The sequence below is a fragment of the Amphiura filiformis genome, chromosome 5 (assembly GCF_039555335.1).
Source record: "Amphiura filiformis chromosome 5, Afil_fr2py, whole genome shotgun sequence".
Lineage (NCBI taxonomy): Eukaryota > Metazoa > Echinodermata > Ophiuroidea > Amphilepidida > Amphiuridae > Amphiura > Amphiura filiformis.
Genome location: NC_092632.1, coordinates 32,784,215 through 32,809,095, shown reverse-complemented (window position 1 = coordinate 32,809,095; position 24,881 = coordinate 32,784,215). Strand labels below are relative to the sequence as shown.

Sequence of the window (24,881 nt, the reverse complement as noted above, 5' to 3'; positions counted from 1 at the left end):
TATTATCATCGAAATTGACATTTCCCCAATATATGATATGTCATGACATCTTATTATTTTGTAGCTTGTGCTTATATAAACAGATGCATAACTCCTGGCAGCACCTGCCACTTATACAATCCCCATAACCACCATACAAAGGTCAAATCAAATACACATTTAATTCATTCTATTCTTATTCCACTGACATTTGGGATGCTTGTATTCATACAAATACATTTTATTGTACATTTTTCAATATTGCTATCACAATTTTCTTTTCAAAATATTTTGAAGATACAATATAAGACTTGCTCCACATAGATGTTAAACCACTAATAATAATATTTGATGTAACTCTGTGGTGAAATATGTCGCATGCAACATGCTTGTGTCATGTCATGCATGGCCATTTAACTTCACATTTTCATTTAACAAATCCATAAACAGTAATATTGACAATGTGATTTTTTTTGCACAAAATATACCAATTTATTTCAATTATGTTAATGTAGCATAAAGGTAATTTTAATTCAAAAATGCAAATAGGCATGAAATACATTCTATTTTATCAATACATGCATCAACTCCTTCATAATGCTCAAACCGGATTCACATGTCATCCTCATAGGGGTACGATATCAAACAGTATGCAAAACATGCACATATTTAACCTATCATGTCAAATGTAATAAAATACATGGAATACGACATGCTGAGGATTGTATGCACCAATACGCCTTCTTAACAGTCAACTAGTCCATCAGATATTCAACTATACAGTCTTCTTAAAACCATTTTTTGTATAAATCCCTTCTGTGTATGCATCTTTCACTATTAAGATTCATCCTAGCTTTCACACAAGCATCATAAATAGGTAGACTTGTAACATATTACCCATGCAGGCAAGCAAGCAAGCAAGCAGGCAAGCTGAATTCATGCCTTGCGAAGGTCGTTTTTGTAAATGGCAGGGGTCATCTGCTATACTCATGCTCCCATCAAAGCTTTTCGCATCCTACCTATACCTGCCTGTATATATGCATGCAATACATAGACGTTGAACATCTTATTTTACCATCGCTTCTATAAATGAAATGTATATCATATTCTTATTTACCGCATAAGAAACCCATGAATCCCATTACTTCTCCACTTATTGTTTTGGTTTCTACACTATACAAACAAAAAAATCTACTGAGGTCAAAGAAGCTTACTCAGCCTTAACCCTTCATGCCAGCACTGAATACAAAATGAGACCAACCTAATCAAAATATCTTTTACACTCTCTCTTTTAAATGAACAAATTTACATTTGATGACTGCAATTACAAATGAAAAAACCTGCCACAAGTACAAACATGCTTAGTATTGGTTCAGCTCATGTATGCCTGTACACACAGAACCTGTAAATCATTGGACAAAATTGTCTAAGGTAAAAAACCCAATAGTTAACTGTGTGAAAAGCATTAATGTTTTACTATCAACCCTTTGAGGCATTTGACGTCATCATTTCAACTGACAACGACAGTGGAGATCGAGCCCTTGTTAGGTAAAATGTGGGAGCTGTAGGGATAGTGTAGCAGGCATTCTAGGAAAACTATAATATAACAGACAGTTGCTGCAAATGTTATTTTGCCCAATTTATACATGTTACTGTAAGTCAGGAAGGTTTCTAAGAAAGGTTATCATATTGTCTGAGCTTTTAACTTAGGCTTAATTATCTTCTTTGTGTTGATTGACTTTTGCTTCTTTTTTTGACTGATTCGCTCATTCATGGAGAAGTAAAATCAACCATGTGTCTGAACGTCTGGGCCTCTTACAATGGTTGATGTTGTGTATAGCAGCTGTATCAGACAGACCTCTCTCTCTATTGAGGCTAATGTTGTTATGTTGCAATAACTATCTATTGAAAATGGCATTCTGAGAATCATGTGATAGCTGAGAAGTGTTCCAAGTGTTGCAAATAACTACAGGGTGAGATGATATGGACTGTTGTGTACATGTATTGAACTGTCAGGTATATGGTTCTTCAAAACTGCAATTCTTTCTACTCAACATGCTCTAGTTGGTATTCTAAAGATGTTATATTTCTATTCTGAGGGTAGTATTATGTGATCAATTTGACAACGAATATCAGTGATCCATGCAAAACAGTGCAACCGTTTTTTAAGAATGGCTTTAAAGTGCAGGATAAGTCAATGTGTGTAAAAATAGAAGAAAAAATATTATTTGACCTCAGATGACATTATATGACCTCCAATGAACCTTCATGTTGAGGTTAACTTACACCAGGTTTCATTGCTATTGGATAAATGAGTAAAAAATATCAAAAAAAGAAAATTTAACCAAACGTGAACACACATACATCATTTACATGCCACCCTACACACTGAAAGAATACATAATAACAATACCCCTTTATGGCTAAATCCAGGGGGATAAAAATGCTACTTAATCTGAAGTACAAAAAGTCCACTTCGTTCTAGGAATCTGTGGGTTAAACAATCATAGTAAATATGCTAATTGTACAGTTCTCAAATGCATATAAATTTCACCGTACAAATATCGTTAATAAGTAAAGTGCAAGTAAAAGAGTTCAGCATTGGCACTCTAGCTATTAATTTAACACTTGATTTCATGCAAAATATCTTGCAGCCATATGCTTTGGAAATGTATTACAGAGCCAAATCGGAGAAAATGATTCAAATGTTAAGACTCATAAGACATAGCTCTAACAGGATTATACATGAACTATGTGTGTACTTATGTGGCTAGATATGATTTCACACTTGAATTGTAATCTTTTTGGATATTTCTCATTTATGTATCTGAGAGAATATAATTATACCTCTAGTTTTTGATGATCATCATAATGTGACACATATCAAAAGGGGCACATCGGGATATTTTATGGAAAATTCTGGTGGATTTTTGTTTTCATATCAAATCACAATTCCTGCTTGCTTGTTTGCTTGCTTAATTAATTATACATTTGATATTGATCGCTGACTTATTTTCTAGATTGAGTTCCAAGCATCACATGTAAGCCAAACATTAGAATTTGCTGAACGTTTTCCACTGACACTTCATTTCTTGGAAACCGTAACAAGAATTCCAATCAAATATATTTACCTTGATTATTCAATATGCTAATTCAACAGTTTTACCGACATTATCTGAACCTGTGTGTTTCATGTGGTTTCCAATGAATTTTGGTCCAGTGACTTGAGGGTATATGATTTGCATTACGAAGTTGAAGTTTACCTATATCAAATCATATGAATGATGAATATAGTTGCTTTACTGGCCATAATCTGACTGAATCAGTTAGTACTACAGGGTGTCCGCGAAAGAACTCTACCGTCGGGAACTTTCATTTTTGGGTATTTCATGTGCCCAAAACAAACAGAATTAGTTGTATTGTAAAGAGGATAATGACTGCATATCATTTGTTTTGAGGGTATTGTGAAAAATCTTGCTTGAAAAATTTTGCTTTGGAACGGAGAAATAAATATCCAAGGATATTCTGAGGTCCAGGCAAAACATTTGAGTTTTCACAATCCCTGGAAAATGACTGATGTAAAGTACTTAACCTCATAACCGCACTTTTCACTTTTTAAATTCCATCTGTGACACATATTTTCTTTTTTTGAATTTGAAAACCTAATACAATTTCATATTTATCTTTCATTTTCCCTGCAAAAAATCAAATAGCCAATTAATGAAATACTACTAGCGACCAATCGCACTAGTGCGCGATCATACATTGTCCAAAAACAGCAGACAGCGCCCACATAAATTGTTTGAACGCATAACACGTCACACAACATGGTCATTGTAAAGCTTATTTATGTGCTACATCACAAGATGTGTTCATTACACTTTTTCAATAACCTGCCTTTGCATCCGCGTTTTTAAAATTTATTATCTGTGGTTGGATTAAACACATTGCGTATATCGTGAAGTTATCGGCTATCACATCTTTTTGAATTTGACGATTGACAGCTCCATTAATGATTTGAAAATGACACCTCATTTTTAATTCATTCCAATGAGTCAAGCATAAACTGTATATTGAACATTTATGCTCAGTGCTTGTTACTCCAGACACAAATCTGTGTAAATGATGTATTTTCATCAAATTCTTATATTTCTAGAATGAAGCAGTCAATTTCCACAATTCAAAAAGTATATGAAAGGGTTTTTACTGCGAAAATGCAGAGGGTATTCGGTCATGTTCGAATTGGGCATTAAAATACCCCAAAGGAGGTTTCCGATGGTACAATTTTTTCCGATACACCCTAGTACTACTAGATGTCACAGGTCTCCTAGTGGCCATCCATCCATGTTGATACTGGTAAGAATCTGCTAGTGCCTCACAGACCTAAAACCCCATAGTTAATCTAATTATACAGGCAGGACTATCTGTAACATGGCCAGAGGGCAGTTAGACCTGAACACATACTGTATATAGCAGGTAGCTAGCCAACTAGCTAGAATTGAGTGTTTACATCAATGCAAAGTAATGGGGCAGCTACACCTTAGCAAATCAATATATCGCTCTTTCTGTCTATCTAGTTCCCGGGATCTACTAGTATTTATTTGTCTGTTCATCTCTCTCTCCACACCCATACTTACACACAAACACCGGGCAAACCCTTGCATTACAAAAATTCCTGAGGACCTGAAAAGTCCAAAGTCCTCTGTTTGTTGATGTTGTCATGCCAAGGCCTCATAAAATCGGTAACACCAAATAAGTCCTCACAATGTTAACTACAGAGCTACAGAGGGGTATTAAAGTAGAGTTTTCAGAAGACTTACGTTTTGAGGACCTGTGTCTACATAGATCCTCGTCACGCATCAAGATCCTTGTTGTGTTGGTGTGCTGTCATGCGCAAACTTCTTTCAAACATGTACACCTACAACTTTTTCTTATCTAACCAAGAACCTTCCTTACCCGAAGCTAGGCCCCAAACTGCATCAGACTTTTACAACCCAACTGATACATGACCTTACACCTGCAAACTTATAAGCATATTTACATTGTTTGTGATACGCTGGTAGTAAAATGAACCATGAGCGTCCTCGGCTGCAGGATGTCCTCAGTTGCTCGGCTATTTTTGTCCATGCAACCTTTGCATATACATACACCCCCATGTAATCCACTCATGGATGCAGTTTAGGACTATGCAAATGCAGACATCTGAATCTGTTCTCAATCGAATATATACCAAGGATATAGCAACTGCTGATGGTATATCTAAAGTTATAGGAAGTGCTTGCAAATGTATTATACATGCAATTGTGGACGTTTGCCGGCATAATTGAGCCGAGGACAGTCCCCATATGCAGAGAGGTCACAGGCTGAAATGTGAAATGTCATGTGTGTGTCCTCGTTTAAGTTCGCCGGCTAACGCCTACGCACTCTTACATGTGATTGTGTGTGGACATATACATGTACTGATTATGTTTTTAACACAGAATAACCCTGGCCCTAGGATGTCCATTTCAAGTGCTATAGATCTTATCTTAATACTAATTATAGAGAGTTTGTCCGTCTGTCCGCGCGCTATCGCGTGCGCGTGGAGCTACCGCGTGCCCGCAGAGCGCGTCTGGCAAGTATCAACAGGCGTGTCTTGGCGAGTACCGGCGGACGCAGTGCGGTATCGGAAAGCATTACAGTGTGCATGTGACTAATTTACAGGTAAGGTGCATAGGCCTATAGCCCATTATATTGATCACTGAGAGACGCAGGCCTATATCATAGTAGTTTAAAAGGTCAGGGCTGGTATATGGGTAACGGATGTTTGGTAATTAGAGATAGGCTTATAATGAGAACCACCCAACCCGAGAACCGCGAAATCTAGTCTAATATAATGTTTCAGGTTTTACATCGTACCATGTCACAGCCAAGCCAAATCAAACCACCCACTCAATGGGCTATTCCAATTGAAATCCATACACCCCTATGGAAGACATGATTTTAATCTCCCACACAGGGTGTAAAGATTTCAAACGGAGTCACCCATTCAGGTAACCCCATTTGAAATTCATACTCCCTGTGTGGAAGATTAAGGGCATGTCTTCCATAGGGGTGTGTGGATTTCAGCTGAAATTGCCTAATCAAAATAGAATACAGGAAATATATTGCTCTATTTGAATTTTTTGTTAACAATACAAGTGTAGGTAACCAGTTAATCACATTTTTGAAAATATTTAAAAATGCACATTAGATTATGTTAGTGTTAATTTTACAAGAGATCTTGACTAAGCCTGATAATCTGGTTCAGTATTTTTTCAGATGGGTACAACATCAAGCTTCTTTGTTTTGCATGTATGCCTGCAGTAGTACCTTGTGATTTCATTGCAAGCATACACACAAGCTATCTTGCAGGTTAACATTAGTGCTCGTATCTTCAAAGAATTTTCTTAATTAATGTAGTATTTTTAGAGCAACATCTTATAGCATATATATATTTTATATACCGTGGGCCATGGTAATTCTAAGAAATTAGTGTATATTTGTTGGGACCAAACCTGCTTCTGGGGATTAATATGTGTTGCAGGCAAGTTAGGAAAGAAGGGTTAGATCATTGCATGCTGTCACTTTAAATAGTAGGCTACCTATAAACATGATGTCTACTAAACTACCAATAAACATGATGTCTACTAGAATGAATATGCCAAAACTACTACAAGATAAATGTCAAAAAGAGCATGCAGAATTTCTAGTATGTGTACCAACGTTGATGTCATTTACATGTAAACCAGGATTCTTTGTTATATATTGATAGAGCATTGAGTCAAATACTTCTGGTTATTTTTTTCTTTCACACAGAATTAAAGCTTATGAAAACAGTAAATCTATAGCTTTGCTTGTTAACAGGGTGACATCTCTCTATGAACTAAGCACACATAGATATGAAATGGTTAAAAGAAGCCATGCTGTTGAGCTAGTGATACTAGCATCCTCGTCAGCTAGTAAGTCAGATAGCTAGCTATCCATCCAGCCATACAGTACAGAGTACCAAGCATGACATATTTTGTGCCATTCTCTAGCTATGTCATAGATGGATGCAAGCGGAAAGCAAAGGTGCTCTATTTGTGATTGATCAATTTGCGAGGCAGGCAGGCTAGCTGCCTAGCTAGCTAGCATCATGCTGTGAATAGTGACGTCAACACTAACTGCAGCCATGCACAGTATGGCTGCCTGCCTCCCTGCTTCATGCTGTTTTAAGCTTCATTTCCCCAATCAATTGCTTTATCACTTGCACTTTCCTCCTTTTCTCCTATCCTATCTTATATAAGATAGCTATAATTGCTGTAACATTCATTCTATGAGTTATTCCTTTCTCTCTTCATCCATTTTTCCAGATTTGTGCTGTCAAATTTATTATTCCTTTACACCCTATTAAAAGCCTCTCTCTCCATTTCTGTCTTTTTCTGTCTATCTTTATCTCTCATCCCAGTTTTTACACTTCTTAATAATCTTATAGTCTCACCTCCTTTACCTTTAAAATCTACCCCACCCCAATACACAACAAACACCCCTAAACATGCCCTTCACTGTTGACTTTGAAACTATATATTTTACTATAAAAGTAGGCGATAAATTAGTGGCCTTGGACCTGCAGCTATACACCACGTGCAATGACATCCTGCTAATGACCTTCCCATCTTCCTGCTAAAACTTGAGTCATGCAATGATCCAGTTGTCAGAAATTTGTTGCCAAGGCTATTGGGAGGTACCTGATAAAATGCAAATGTTTCTTGAAACTTCTTTACAGCTTCACTTACATGTTTCAACATAAGCTCATTCACATGCCATTCATGTCTATCATTGTGATATGACCACTGCTTAACATTGCACTGCATAACGGAATGCAAGAAATCTATTCTATGTGTTGAGAGGAATGTAATGCCATGCCCGGGTGCCATGTCTCAAGCAAAAATGGTTCACATATGTATGTTTGTGTGCACAACATGTCAAAGTGTTTAGTGTATTCATATTCTATTATCATAGGCTGATTTATAGCAAGTTTGATATCAAAATAATTGTAAAACATTTCACTATTCAAATGTTAATTTTTCCGCCAAGATATTTGAGTTGTGTGCATTGGGTTATTCCATTATTCCATTTGAAATCTGCTTTACCCCTGTGAGAGATTTACGAAAAGTCATCCACAGAGAGCGTATGTTTTTAAAATGGAATAGGTTAGTGTAATTATTTTAAAACCCATACTCCCCCTATATTATGGCTTAACATAATATCTTCTACAACTGGAATGAGTATTTCAAATGGAAGTTACCCAAACATATGTTCTATGTGAAACCCATATTCCTTCTGTGGAAGGCTAACTAAATATTTCACAGAGGGAACATGGATTTGAAATGGAATAGCCTATTTAAATGGTAGCTCAACTTCATTTACTAGTGGTATGCCCCTGATTTGGTAGCGATAGGTTGTAATTACTATGCTATGAATACTAGAAGTAGACAGCACTGCAATACACCATTGGTATATATGCACGTCCCAAACGTACGTAAAAGGAGGTACTCGAGCAGTTTTAAACAGTCTAAACTATTTGAGTCAATTAACCTGCTCATGCTAAATAGATCTATTTGGGGAGCAGTAAGACAATATAGTTGGAATAGAAAATCTCTGAATGTCTATTTAACAACTACGGCATTTACGTCATGTATTTTATCAGTAATTCAATTTTTTGACTGATGATTTCACTCGACTGAGCTTTCACCTTGTTAACCAGAATAGTCATTTCGCTAGGATCTTACAACATGCCTATCTCTAAGACACAGTTCCTTAAACCCAATATGCTTCTACACTCAAAGATTGACATTTGGATATGTTGGGTACAAAAACTCATGTTATATAACTTGAGGTCAAAGTTTGAGTTTTGCTTGTGTAATGGGTGTGAATGAACTATGGCACTATGATGAGATCATTATGGCTCAGAGTGTTTGCTTGGGAGATTGATAGCATAATTAACTCATGCATCTCTCCACTTTCAAGGAGAGTTGTGATATATTCAGTTCTTCCTTGGGTTAAGTAAATCCCCATCTAAGGTCATAGCCAAATGACATTCACAATAATGCAAACATGTTCCTTGGAAAATGGACAGAATTTGCTGTGTAATAATTACAAGAACTTTGCTTGGGCGATTGATAGTATAATTAAATGCTAAAAATAAGTCCAGTATTTTGATTTAATTCCCAATTTCAAATTACAAGAACTATACATGCAGCACATTTTGATACGGCTTGCACAACATTTAACAAAATAGTAAATGAAGTCAGTAACATTCATTTTAAAGGAACAGAAGACTGTTTTTATTCGCTTTTATGGTCAATATGGGTTTGTTTTTAAATAAAACCATGTGATTCGTGCTTGATAATTAGTTTTCTTACATATATGGCATAATGTTGTGATTGCCAGAGTGTTAATATTTTATGTTAAAATATGCAGTAACTTGAAAAGAAAACAAAAGTTATGCAATTTCAAAATATAACATGCTCTATCACCTAACCAGCTTTGGAGTTACCAGGGTATGCTGTTGGGTTAGATGCAAGCATGAATAAGTTATTTGAATAAGAAAATTTACTTGGTTCTATGTCCACATATTTTGCTATCTACTGCTGATAGCACTGATGCATTGCTTAGTGCTCTATGGCAATTTTAGATAGGACCTTGGGCTGAGGTTAGTGCCAGAAATTATAATTAATTAAAGGCACATTCACAGATTTTGTGGGGTTGGTTGACTGAAATGTTTAGGATAGACCCTTCTTTTAATGTGATGATGTGGTGTATATGCCTATTTAAAATGAGTTGCAACAACATTTAAAATGAGTTGCAACAACATGTTTATTTTGACAAAACAGCACATTTTGTCAAAATCATCAGATCTGATAATTTTTCCATCAGCACTAAGTAATACATAGTAATAACAGTGTTTCTACAAGTACTTAGAGAAGAAAAATAAAACACTAAGTCCTGATTCAGCCGAATTCGTCAGAACTATGGCTGTCACATTTTGGTGAAGACATAATGTTGCACTTGTCTGTTAACCTCATCAGCAGCACACTAGAACCTGGTTGCATACATGGTAATATTTTAACCAGTGGTGGTGCCATGAGGGGGGAAAGGGACTCTTTCTCACCCACCCCACCCTTGAAAAAAAATCATTATCCCCCCACCCCCCAAATTTCTCCTTTCCCCTGCAATCTCCCCAACGAAAACTTAGCCATTGTTATTTACTTCTGTTAACCAACACACTATAAAAAATACAACAGTGCAATAATTCTCTTTTAATTCAAAAATTTGTAAAGAATTTTTTCCCTTTTGAGTGATCCACTATTCAACTCAAGGTAGAAAAGCATGAACACTGGTGTCATCTTTGTCAATTGGGATTTGTGAGAATTTGGGCCACAACTTTAGATTATGATAGGTGTGCATGAGAGTGTGACAAATTGTCCCACAGCATAATACGAGACACATGCTCCATGTGTGAGACTTGCCAATCATGAAATGGAGAATGACGCACATCATGTGGACTATGTTTAGATACAAAATGTAGTTAAGTGGAATCAGTCTTCACCATGCATGCATCTCTATACCTAAAGCATTTTCAACTTTGTCAAAGAGCTTTTGCATCTGAAAAAGTTGGAAATATACTTGCATTTTACTGCTATAGTCGGTCTCGAAAGTTGAGAGTAATACCATGTTAGATTTCCAGTGCCAGATTCAAACCTAATCCTGTGGGCCGTATAAACATGCTTAGAAGGTGGATTTGTGATTAGAATCTGCCACTGCAAAATCCAAAATGGCGTTACTGACAACTTGAGACAAGACACACTATAAACTAGTATTTTTATAAATGTATATGGGTATCCATTGTCCAACTGAAATCCAAGATACACTCACCACTTGTCACACAAAGGATTTCATTTCATCATGTTCATGTTCAAATTATTTTTGTTTCCTTTTCTTTTAATTTAGTAATGACATAAAATGCAATTGTGATTGTGCACTACTAATGAGTAAAAAGCATCAATCAAATGATTAAGCATCTTCACATGCTTCATTACAAGCTTTACATTGACTTGCACTAAGAGCCATTATCATCTCATTCCCAATGTCATATTGCTCATGACCCACATTAAACAAGCAATGCTCAGAATCATGAGTTTTTGTATCCAACACATCCAAGGTCATTCTAGGATCAAGGACCTGCACTGTGTCCTAGAGAGAGTCATGTTTGAGATCATTCTTTGAGTTTAGAAGCATATTGGAGTTAAGGAACCATGTACATATCAGATCCTAGTGAAATTCAATTATCATTTGGGTGGGCAAATGGGTTCTAAATGGTATACCTCATACAGGTGATTTTATCCATGCATAAGTACACCTACCTACATGCTGATACATTATAGGTGATGATTATGTGTAGATTAATATTGAATAGACTATGATGTTGTATGTTCAGCTGTGCATAATTTTACACCACTGTTAACAATTACTTCCAATGTAATTAACATTTCCTACATTTCTCAAAATGTCTGCTCCAAGGTTTACAACAGTGTTTGCAGGAATTAATATCTGCTACTTGAATACTTGTAAATTATTGCATTAAAGAAAACAATTTTCTAATGTTGTATGAAAGAATTGGGAGTAAATGAGAAGTACCGTAACCACCCGGGTATAAGCCCACCTTCGACTATAAGCCCACCCCCTATTTTTCAAAACATTCTGGGAACAAGGGTGCACTCAGGTATAAGCCCAGTACTAACTCAGGTATAAGCCCAGTACTAAATTTTGGCCAAGTTCTTAAATCAAATCAATGCTTTGTTCTCATATTTAAGAACAAATATAAAAAATATCAGTTGATAATTAACATTCCACACTTATAATTTTAAGAAATTGACATAGATGATAGAAATTACTGGTACATTGGGCATATACAAATGGGGGATGATTGTTCTTATTTTTAAATTCAAGCACTAGCCCTTCCCTGGTTATAAGTGAAATCTGCCATCTGGGGGGTGGGCTTATATCCGAGTGATTACGGTATATTTTTTCAAGGCTCTGGAAAAGGAAATAAATATAGCTGTAATGTGAGCCACTGTCCATGCATTTTTTCATAATGCATAAAAAAAGAGTTATAATTTCAACTAAAATGGCACATGTAACCTTTTTGCACTCAACCAATGATATAATTATTATGTTTTTAAAACATTTTTTATGTGTGTACAAAAAAATCAAACAGTGATAAATCAGAGTTATGAACACTGTTGAATCTAGTTTCATGTATTTATGTCTATGTTATAAATGTTGACATGATTTGTAAACATTTAGTTTTACACACCGTAAGATGAAAAACACAAGTACAACAAGTAAAGCTGACAATTTTGAAATATCACTAGAAAACAAAATATGCATGGATATCTGCTTCAGCATATCAGAAGCTATAAAACAGTACATCGATCCCCTATGCTACAAGTGATACAGCATCACCTAACCGTGTAGCAAGCGCAAATGCCTGCATATTGCATGAGAATACTGTTGAGGTTACCCCTAATAATATTGCACGAGCTTCCCCTAACCCATGCTAACATTTATAAGCATTCAATTTGATGCATACATGCTAACTATACTACTGTAGTTTCCTCATCTTCCTTTTTCTTACCATCGTGGTGGGTGTCACCTAGCTTACATAGTTGTCACAATTTCTTTTTAGACAAGGATATTTTCACAAATTAGATTAGATTTTGTGTGAATGCTCCATCACAATAAACTTGCCTTATATAGACAATAAGAAACATTGATACAATTAGTTTTCAAAAATTGTACACATTTCTTTAATTTTGAAAAGAATCACGCAGCAAGGATATGTTACATGCTACAACATATTGTGAAACTCTGAAAAATCTTACTGTAGCCAATATACATGTCAGTGTTGGGCAGACATATTACCTGCTACTCTATCAGGCAAATACTTTCAACAAGCTTTGAAAAAAAAGCAAAATTAAAAATTATGATCTTGATATTCATAGTTATGTTGATTTAAATGAATCTGCAAATTGAAGGCTGTTTGAAACAAGGGTTTTAAGCTGTTTAAATCACGAAAAATTAAGTATGCAAAATAATCTGTCCACATGTTATATCATACTGAGGGAGAAATCTAGTGTGCACTAGCGGATGTGTTACAAAGTCTTGTTTCCAATACTACTGCATAATTAAACTATCTCATTTGATGACATGCTATCAAATCATCTTGTGTTGTCCTGAATGTCAAAGTTCATTGTTGTCACACAATTCCTATCTTGTCTTTCCATAAGTTACCATGGTAATGCTTAAAAACATAGTAGAAAACTCACAAATGGATTACAAATTTGGAAAGATCAAGAAATGAAAAAGCACAATTAACATTGAGAGATTAAAGACCCATTCAGTGATCTCAGCGCAAGTGTAAAAAAATTAAAATTGTTTATAAATTGCTTAAAAGTGAAGGATAAGTCATTCAAATTGTCATTTGGTATTTTTGAAATGACAAATTTGGCAAAAAAACAAAGAAAACGGCAGTACTGTCGAATTCGTGTAAAATGTCTTTTTTGTCTTAAATACATGGCTTTCAGCTGAACCATTCGCAGGCTAGGTTAGCACATAGATGACAATGACAAAGGTACCAAAATCTGAATTTTGATGATTTTTACGATCATCTGGATAATAATCATCTGGATGGGCCTTTAAGTAGAAGTTAAGTTTGTTTTGATTTTCACTGTTGGTTTTTTTTTGTGTGTGTCAATTATCCAGATATTGGTATTCAAATATTGAATATTTATGAGTACAATCATAAGAATATTTTCATGAGGTGAAATATGTTGAATGGAGCATTTTTCTTTTAATTTTTCCATTCATAGATTGTACACACAAAACATTCAATATTTTGTTCTTTTTGTTTTTTGTTACGCTTAATTTATCAAATCCACCTGTACCACAAAATTCCAAAATTTATACACCCCCTATGGAAGACATGACCATAATATTTCACACAGGGAGTATAAATTTCAAATGGGGTTACCAGAATTGTTGACTTCATTTTGATATCTACATCCCCTGTATGGGAGAGGGAGATTAAGGTGACATGTCTTCCATAGGAGGTGAATTAGACTTCTCCACTTAGTCCACTTGCCCATTTTGCATACTCTGGCTATTACATTTAGCATAAAACTCTGATATGTATTAATATGTGTGCAATTGATAGATTTTCCACATCTGATATTTTCTGTCACTGTATTCCCTCTGTTAACTTCCCAAGTGGACTACTTACTTTGGATTGCGGTTAACATTCTTAACACGGGTCTCTAAGTAAAGATAGGCCAATTTCTGGCCTACTAAAATTGGCTGGCAGTTCCCTTATTGTCTGTTTACAGTGGTGCTTTGCGGAAAGATTACTCTCATATCCATTGATATTTCTTCATCAATGATAAACCATAAACAAATTTGGACAGTGGTGCAATTATAGATCGTGGGTTCGAACCCTGGGATAGTTTTGAATTCTTATAATAATAAGTAAATAGTAATAAATCAGCATTATGAACACTGTTGAATCTAGCTTCACATACTTTTGACAATTGCGATGCAAATGTTGAAGAGGAAAAAAATTGCTCTCCAATCTGGAGTGAGCTGAGTCCATGTTTACAGATAATTAAAGATGACAGTGACTGATTTCTGGTTATTCACAGCTTGAAACGCAAATCCCTAGTTATTGATTCACATAGTATCTGTTTGTTACGATGGGTGACTCCACACAGAAGCCAAGACTAATGCGCATCAATGTGTACTTCCATGATCCGCATCAAATATATCAACTGTCTACACAGGGCACTGTGATTCTCATCTGGGAAATAATAGCATGCATATTGAGCGCATTACTTTCCGAGAATTCAATATGAATTATTATGTGTATGGGCATTAAAGGGCATTTATATTGCGATGTCGTCTGCACGCACAAGAGAAGTTCACATTGATCCGCATCCCAGAAGTCCAGAATGATCCGGATCTCTCTTTCCATGTGGAGTCACCCAATACAAATGTCCATGTGCAGTTCCACTTATAAAACAGCAGTGCCAGGTCCAGGGGTACCAGCCACCAATAATATATTCTGCAAAATAATGTATCATCACACAATTTACATCTATTTTAAAGAATTAAGATAAAAACTACCCCCTTTCTGTCAACAAAATTGTGATTGGCCAAATTTAATCTGACAAATGACCCATTGTTTAGAATTTTTTTTAAACAGAGCAACTCGTCATACACAAGATAAAAGCTGTGATTTTTGCTAATTTTATAATACGTGGAGTGCGCGCCTGTGCAATTATACTATATTAAAGCATCTCGTGTATTTTTCTAACAGCTTTTCTGATTAGCTATGTGGTTCTAAGAGTGTATGAAAACACTATTTTAAAGAGGTTTTTAAATATGTTTAAAACACATCAATATGTTGATATTGGTGATTAAAAACGTGTCATAGAGTTAATCGTATGCAATGCTTCATTATACTTTTATTTTAAAGTATTGAAATAAACATGTTGAATTGTTCAAAATTAGCATTCTGTATGTTTTTGCAGTGCAACATTGATAAAGTGGGAAGGGCAAGGAATTCTTATTCTGGGTTATAGAAGATAGCAAATCAATAAGTCTTACATGGTACGATTATAAATAGGACAGATAGCGAAAATAATAGAACAAATATTAGATCAGTATTCAAAGTAATTTTGACTTCGGTAGTAGATAGAGTGAGAAAAGATGACTATCAGATATAATGACATCTTGTTCAGGTCTGTTGAGTTTGTGAGTTGCTTGGAGGTTGAGTCAACATAATGGTCCATTTTGAAATATTTATCTCGCATAAAAACTGAGCAGAAATACATTTATTATAACAAAATACCAGTTAAATAATTGATTGAAAGATTTTGTTTATTTTTCTCAATGATAATGAGGACAATGAAACATAAGCAGTGGCGTGTCCAGGGGGGCTTTGGGTGCTAAAGGCACCCCGCTTTGTTAAAAATCATGTAAAATATGCCGTTTTTTGGTGATCTTCTAAGCCATTAAGCCCCCCGCATTACTCTGAAAGCCCCTCTGAGCCCTCCGCAGGAAAAGATCCTGGACATGCTGGTGATAAGGAAAGGTTACCATACATATACAAACTGATGTGAAAATTGGGCTATTCCATTTGAAATCCATACACTGCTATATAAGACATGACATTAATCTCCCACACAGGGGTGTAGATTTCAAATGGAGTCACTCATTCAGGTAACCCCATTTGAAATTCACAATCCTTGTGTGGAAGATTAAGATCATGTTGTCCATAGGGGTGTATATATTTCAACTGGAATAACCCAATTATATTGAAATCCGGAAATCAGGAATTTAAACTATAGTATTGTATCACTGGTTTCTCTTCCTTTTCTAGCTTTTGAGGTCATTTAGTTTACTAGATATTTCAAATTGCTTCTCTTTTTAGATGTTTGATAGATGTAAATTACAGAATTCTGAAAAATATACTAACACACATACTTTTCTTGTTCAAAATATATGTAACCTCTTAGCAATTTTGTTTTAGACATATTCAAGGCTCATCACAAGAACATGGGAGGTTTTTCCTGCCTAACCACAATATATTATTTTTCTATTATCATTATCATTATTACTTTATTGTTTGGATTATTGCTATGGAGATATAGTAGAGCTATCTGAATGTGAATACCTCTATATGTTTTAAATAGGCCTACCCCCCCCCTCCCCAAATGTAGGGACAAGAAATTATTCCCAAGTATCTAGAAACATAACTTGCACTTATTACGTTAAGTGACCTCAACAAATTTTCACCTACTTTTAATTGATGAATTATGCATAGTCACACCAGAGATAGAAAGATAGGTCACCTACAAATTTTAACACCTTTTAACTTGAAATATTTCTACACATAAAAACAGCAAGGCAAATTAACCACAAGCTACAAGAGATTTAACCTGGATTTGTTGACAAGCCAAATCAATATTTCAAGGCATTTAAAGATTTAGTAATTTGGTAACAGAACTGGCTAAAAATAATACCTTAAAGTGGTCATCAAAACCTCATTCTCCAACTCATTTCAAAGTACAACTGTTGTTTGATATATACACATTGAATTGATCATCCACCTAACCATTGGATACTACCCGACCCATGGATACAAAATGAAAAATACCAAAATATCAGGGGGAAATTGAAATGGGAAATGTTAACAGGGAAGAAAGTCTTGAGTATTTCAAAGATGTCACATATTTGCACTAACATAACACCTGATGGTGCATTGTATATAAATTTATTGAAAGTCAAAGTAACTCAAATGTCACACAATATCAGATTTGTCAGCTTAGGTGGCAAAAATAAAAACAACCCCTTCTACCAGTAGATGGACCTTTCAAGTAGGTCGGTTGATTGGGCGGGTTTTTTCTTTTATAGCAAATGACTCTAAAAATCACCCAAATCTGTAAATAAATTGCAGCAATTTTTCCCTCACTTTGTTGGCATTTTTCAGTCAAAATAAACCTTCTTTTTGCTCAAAACAGCTGATTTTGACATGCATATAGCAATTTCTGTCAAATTCAATCTCTTTTTAGCCCAAAACGGCTGATTTGGCATGCATACAGCAAATAAAAAATCTCTAAAACAGAAAAGCTGGGCCTTTCGGACCCATAGAACAGATTGTGTGGTTTTTTTTTTGGTTTTTTTGTTGCCTCAATTGTATGATGGTGTAGAAGAAGATGTTACAGGTCCAATCCCATTAGTCCAGCTCCCACTAATAGTCCAATAGGTTAAATTTCAAATTGGGTCCAATTGGGTCCCGACTTGGACCAAGTGGGAATTGGACCAACTGGGAATTGGGATTGGACTAAGTGAGATTGGCCTAAGTAGGAAATGGACCAAGTGGGATTGGACTAAGTGGGATTGCCTAACTTGGGGAAATGGAACCAAGTGGAATTGAACCAAGTGGGAATTAGACCACATGGTCATATTATTTTATTTTATTTATTCGTTATTTATTCAGGAAATTCCATCAATACAAATGTACTGGTCTCCCTGGAAGACCTGATTAAAATTATATATATACATAATACATGAACATGATAATAACAAAATAAGAAATATATATATTATACAAAATGAAAGAACCAAACATGCATGATACAAAACAAAATGCAGCAATGTTGAGCTCAAAATATAAATACAAATCTTACAGCAGACCAATTGCATTTTTGAATCCACCCAAACTCATTGAATTAAAATTGATACGAAGATTTGGAGGAAGATTGTTCCAAGCAACAGAAGATCTGTAAAGGAAAGTTTTCTTTCCAGAAGAGGTTTTCCATATTGGAACAACCAAACTGTTTTGAGACTGGCCCCTTGTACATTTGGAATGTGTAGAATGAGTGAAAGTAAAATGAGATGAAAGATAATTAGGAGCAATTTGTGTGAGACATTTAAAAGTTAAAATAAGTAATTGATGCTCCCATCTACAGCCAAGTTTAACCCAGTCTAGGTCCCTCATCATATTGTCTACTGAAGTTCTAATGTCTGCAGAGAGCAAAACTGGCTAGCCTATTATGCAAAATTTGGAGCTCATTTTTGTGACAGGCACTGAAATTGGACCAAACAGAACTGCAGTAGTCAAAATGAGGAAAGACAAGGGCTTATGAAAGCATTTTGACAGTTTTCCATGGAAGGTATTGCTTTACTCTACTGAATAACTCCTATACGCTTGGATATGTTAGAAGATAAATAATTTACATGTTCATTCCATGATAGATGTGAATCAAAGGTAACTCCTAAATATTTAAACTTTTCCACTCTTTCAATTTGTTCATTTCCATAGACAAGAGAAACATTGTTAAACTTATGAAGAGCTTGTCTTGTTCCAAATAACATCAGTTTAGTTTTCTTTATGTTAAGAGTTAAATTGTTGGCCTGGAACCAATCAGCAATGTTATTCAGGTTAGCATTAAGATCATTTTGCAGAATATTGGGATCAGATGAACTAAGTAAAAGAGTTGTATCATCAGCATACATTACACACTTACAGTTAGAATTTACAGACTCAGGCAGAGAGTTAACAAATACAATGAATAATAATGGTCCCAAGATTGAACCTTGAGGAACACCGATACCAATTTCCTTAAAATCTGAAAGGGTAGAGTTTATATTTACTGCCTGAGATCTACCACTAAGATACGAGTGAAACCAATTAATTGCATTTCCTTTAATACCATATGATTTAAGTTTAGAAATAAGAAGGTCATGGTTCACCGTGTCAAATGCCTTCTTTAAATCTAAGAAAATTGAACCTGTAACTTTACCATTGTTTATATTATTGAGAATATGAATTTTGCTGGTTTTTTTTTATAATTGTAGTCCCAAAATTCTAAGCATTCAAAATCTTGAGCATTTGATTAGAGTTGGCTTAAAATATTTTATAATAATTGGTTATGAAAAAGATTAGAAAATGTGTTCTCCAAAAATTAGAATGTATAACTTAAAATTAGTCTTTGTACACGTCTGTTGTCACAGCCAGAGATTTGGCTGTATCGCATAGCAGTTTGCTCCTTATTTTGAAGTAACTGCTACCCAATTTTGCATTTGTATAGCACTTTTTATAGTACTTTAGCATATGGAAGTATCCTGAATTCCTGATTATGATGAATTAGCCAAAACCTGCTACGCAAAATTTTGTAGCCTGGTCACTGCATATTCATGAAAAACACCCTAAAAATGCATATTTGTTACCCTTATTTCTAAACATTGACCAAATATTACAATCTGACTTTCACTGCTAGTTAGAACTAACTAAAGGATTAGGATTTAGCTAGACGTTTCATTTGACAAAACAAGGTAATATTTCTTTAATCTAAAAAAAAATAGTGGTGTATTTTTCTGGAATAGGGAATATGATGACCCCTTCCAACATGTTACCACATTCAAAAATAAGTGTCTGTTTCTTGTCTGTCTTACAATAATACTCTTGTCTTGCAGAATATCATTTTGTTTTACCCATTTTCTGACACCACCTTTTCATTTCTGTTTGTATCTTTCAGTATTCAGCAAGTGGCAGATTGATGACAGTCAAAGATGTATCAGTTTGAGAGCTATACCGCTAATCATGGATGCTATCAACTTGAGAGGGAGCTTGCAAGAGAACGGACACATGATCGTGAAGAGTAGACAATTGGATATAAATTATGTCTGGTTCTATAACGCACCAAAAAATGCCATTGAATTATGTGTGAGCAATGTATTTATAATGTACATGGAAGAATGTATGCCATTGCAGCTGCTGCGAAAGACTTTATTTGAATGCTGTGAGGCAGATCTTATTGGTCGGTGGTCACCATCAGGACATGTTGACTTGTACCTATTGCAGATGACAACTGATAAGGAATATACTGGTGCAGATGAGTTTATAGTGCAAACCAGACCACAGAGGGAGGACTTTATTGGGAATGATAATGGAACTATTTCATGTGATTAATACTATGGGTTCTTTCTATACCCATAGGTTTATGAATAAATCCAGTATATAATTATATGGGTTCACTTGCTGGAAGATTTACTATAAAGTGTGAAGAAGTCCTTTCAATTTTGTTACTAATTAGTATAGGCTATACTTGCTTTTAATTTACTTATAATTAAAAAAAAAAAAAAAGTAACCAAATGGCATGAAAATCATGTACTGGATATTTTGTCTTGGGTAAAGTTGGATCCTTGAATGCTGATGCCAAAGTTTTCCTTTCTTTCTCTTTATTTCCATTCATCAAGAATTCATTCTAATTTCTTTACTAGTTTAATACCAGAAAACAGCACATTAAAAGCTGCTTTTGCAACACATACATTTTAAAACGCTCATGTAATATTAATCAAAGTTGTTAACATGTTCATGTTCTGTACACAATTAACATTAATGTATACATGGGCTGTACATGATTGACATTAATGTGTACATGTTCTGTACATGATTAGCATTAATGTGTACATGTTCTGTACATGATTAACAAACTATTGGCAACAACTGGCATCATGCCTCTTTGCGGTGCTCGGCAGTGTCAAACCCCATATGAAACAAAGGAAAGCAATATCAAGTAGTGTATACCATTTTATTATCATACCCAGCATTTACTCAGTATACTTATCTGATATGCAGTGCCACCTGTATCTAACTTGCACCCAACTCAGCAGGCCTCAAAATTCATTTTTCAAGGGCACTCATTTTCAAGGCCAGTGGCCAAGGCAAAGCCTAAAATAAAGGGCACCAGAGGCCATGGCCTTGGTGGCCTCCCTGAATTTTGAGGCCTGTGACTCATACTTGAGAGAACAATATTAACCACAAACAGATTTGTATTAACATTTATGAGGAATGACGGACACAACAGGAGGGCGCTGTTCAGTTTGGGTACAATGTTTATATGGGTAGTGTATCCCCTGAGCATTGTGGGGTAATATAGTGACTTGTCACCACCTGCCAAGTTCATTACCATACGTTTTGTGAGTGAAATTTGGTCAACTTAAGCATTGTATTACGAAAATCATAGGATGTGTGATCCAAAGTTTTCACTGGAATTGTATAGATTATGTTTCTTCTCTCTATGTATGTTTGAATTTATGGATGACACACCCCAGGATTCTCGTAATACAACACTGATGTTGATGGAATAGCATGCTATTTAGACAAAATGCAGTCCCTCTCTTGCATTATATACCTTCAGGGTTAAACCAGTTCTTTTCTGTGGGTGTACAACTAACAGAGTTAATTTTGACCTTCTCGCCAAAGAGCAAGAGAGTGAGTGACCAGCAAAAAAATGAAGGTACATCACAATGGCTAAATGATAATCCGGCCCAACTAAATGTCAGCTAGCTAATATATTCCTGGGGCACATTTCACAAAGACTTTGGATCCATCTTACATTTAATTTGTGACAAGTAAAACCCTATTCAATCCAAGGTAAAATCGATCCTGTCTTTGTGAAACTGGCTCCTGGTGTAATTCTGTTTGTGGGTATCAAAATGTAGGTATCAACATGTGACTTCATTTAAATAGTTGCTGCTGTACCAGATTCCTTACTCTTATGTCTGAGTGCTATCTGAAGTGGGCTTTAGAGGCATGTTTACATAATCGTTACATATCCATGATATATCTCTACTACTGCCATGAAAATACAAATTGTTGTAAAGGTTTTTACATACTCCAATTGCTAGCAACGCCAAATGTGATAAGGTTGCCGAACTGCAGGCAGCGCTCCAATGTGAATCACCCAGCTGGCTCCTTGCACTTTTCAATGCAGCATACTATATGGCTCTTTGAAAGTGAAATAAGTCAACAAAAATATAGAGTTATACATAAAATTATTTTAAATAGCAATAAGTGAACTGATAATTAATCATTTTCATCAACATATAATTAATCATTTTCATCATCAATCACTTGTTCAATTTCTTCAAAATATGGACAATTATAAAATCATCACTTCTAAGTAAGCACAGTAATTGATAACCTTTCTGATGTGTGCATTGACATCACTGAGGCTTGCAATCACATCTGATCAGATATCCATTGAGATATCCCTGCACCCATATAGCAATCATGATCACCACACACTAGCACATTCTATGATAATGAGTTATGTATGGGTCAATGTCTTTGCAATGTAAATGAATGTATGATTGGAAAAGTATGTGATAGCCTTAAAGGAGAATGGTCCAATTTCAACATGATATTCTGGCTCGGATTCCAAGGTGCCATTGTTTTATCAACATCTTCATGGGACATCGTTGGATAGGTGACTCGTTAGCAGGTGATTCATGGAATGCCATACATGACACAATTTAATCTGCCAAAACCTGTGTCATATATTAGGCTATTCCATTTGATATCCATACACCCTATATGGAAGACATGACCTTAATCTCCAACACAGGGGGTGAAGATTTCAAATGAAATCACCCATATAGGTATCTAAACTGGAATAGTCCATTGTGTCACTTACACTATGAGCCATGATGTTTGAACAGAGACTCAGAGCACCAAATTCCATTGGATGGCGACTGCTAAATATGATATTGAGTGAACGAAAATGGAGTTATCGCACTTTTGTATGATAACTAATTTGATGGCAGGTTTGAAGACTATCTTCACTTTCAGACAATCAAAACATCAAATACATACCGTTGTCTGTAATCCTTTTCTTTAAAAATATATGGTCCGAGTCTGGACAAGGTGGCTACAGCTATTTAACTACATTTTTATAATGGCTCTGTAAAGAGTGCATACTAAATTCAAGATGGTTTTATGTTATCAGCTACTTGCTTACCATGCAAAGGTATGGCCGCATAAAAATGTTTTGGTTCTCGTCCACAGGATTTTCATGAATTGACAAGGGCTTCTTGGAAAATGATGAGGGGCTTTTTATTTTACAATATTGACAGGTAGAATGCAAAGTGACTCATGTTGCTAAAATTAACTTTTTTGTCATCATAATGAAGCTTTAAAATCAAAGTTATACTTAAAAATTAGCAACAACAAAAAATGGACCAACTTCAAAAATGATGCGGGCAGGGACAAGAACCAAAACATTTATTTTATACGGCCTGGTGTTAAAAGTGCAGAAATTTTGGTGTGTGGTAAAATATGTGTTTGCATATTATTTGAAAAATGAGTTAAGTGCAATTTGTGTAGTGCAGAATGAGTGTATCAAAGGTTATTTCAAAAGTAATGATATTTGTTGTTTATTTCTTTAATAGTATGAAAAATAAAACTACCAAAGATATTTCATTATAGTTGTATAAACAAAGAGGCTGAACTATAATGTCCCACTGAAAACAAATAAGGTGAAACTGGTGCCAGAGTTAAGCGAGTAATTTTGATTCAGCATCTCCATAATCGTTCCAAGACTGGCTCCCATTTTAATCCATTGTACTCACTGTCTTCAAATGATGCATCACTTAATGCAATGTACCAATCAAACTCAAAGCAACTTCAGAAAAAGGAACACACCCACACTCTAACATATCCTTGAACTCTGTTGCAAAAATTCCAACCTATAAAGAAATGCATGGGTACTACGGCAGAATTATCAGCCTCTGAGAACTATTTTGATCCGTTACAAAGAGGGCTATATCATGTATTGAACCCCTAGATTGAGCCAATCAAAGATGTGGTAAAAATAGTTAGTAGGGCTGAAGGGAATTTAGCTTGAAATTGCTAAGAGATCTAAAAGCTGATTGGTTACTCAGATAATTATATCACATGTTATTAACCAATCAGGGGCTCTGTAAGAAAGACAGTTAGTGTCCATGGGGATAATACTTAAAGAGGCTAGATTAGGGGAGTCTTGACTCAGCTAGCCAATTTTTGCATTTCGCCTGTGGAGGGTAAAATAGACTACCTGTTGATTATTTCACCATGGGCCCGGTAAACTTTCATTGTAAGTGGGATCTTATTTGCAATATTTGTAATGCATTGTGAAGATTGCATGCAATATAAAGTGTGGGATACATGCATTGCATGCTCATGACACTAACTATCTTTTGACATTGTGCCTCCGCCGAAAAATACCCAATGTCAACTTATTTGGTCACCATGCATTACAATCCAATATAGCAGATTTCCCATATATTGTTATCAGAGTTTAGATTCTCCAAGTCAAACAACTTTGCTAAAGACTCATCTATTTACTAAACAAAAAATGTAGTGGTTGTATTTTTGATTATTTTACTTGTAATGTAAAATGCCTTCTTTCTTATGTTTGTTGGGTCCTTGCATTTATATGAAATAAAAAATGAAAGAG

At 35.2% G+C, this 24,881-nt stretch overlaps 2 protein-coding genes across 3 annotated transcripts in view; one reads left to right on the top strand and one right to left on the bottom strand.

The window, feature by feature from the left end:
- LOC140152996 (uncharacterized) overlaps positions 1 to 23,052 on the top strand; it is a 97,370-nt gene extending 74,318 nt beyond the window's left edge. For both annotated transcript variants that reach the window (XM_072175566.1, XM_072175565.1), the window contains one exon: positions 20,139 to 23,052. In XM_072175566.1, the coding sequence (XP_072031667.1) occupies positions 20,139 to 20,160 (22 nt within the window). In that variant the 3' untranslated portion in view covers positions 20,161 to 23,052. The remainder of the gene's footprint in view (positions 1 to 20,138) is intronic.
- LOC140152997 (DNA repair protein RAD51 homolog 2-like) overlaps positions 1 to 24,881 on the bottom strand; it is a 241,438-nt gene that overhangs the window by 148,392 nt on the left and 68,165 nt on the right. The window lies entirely within an intron of this gene.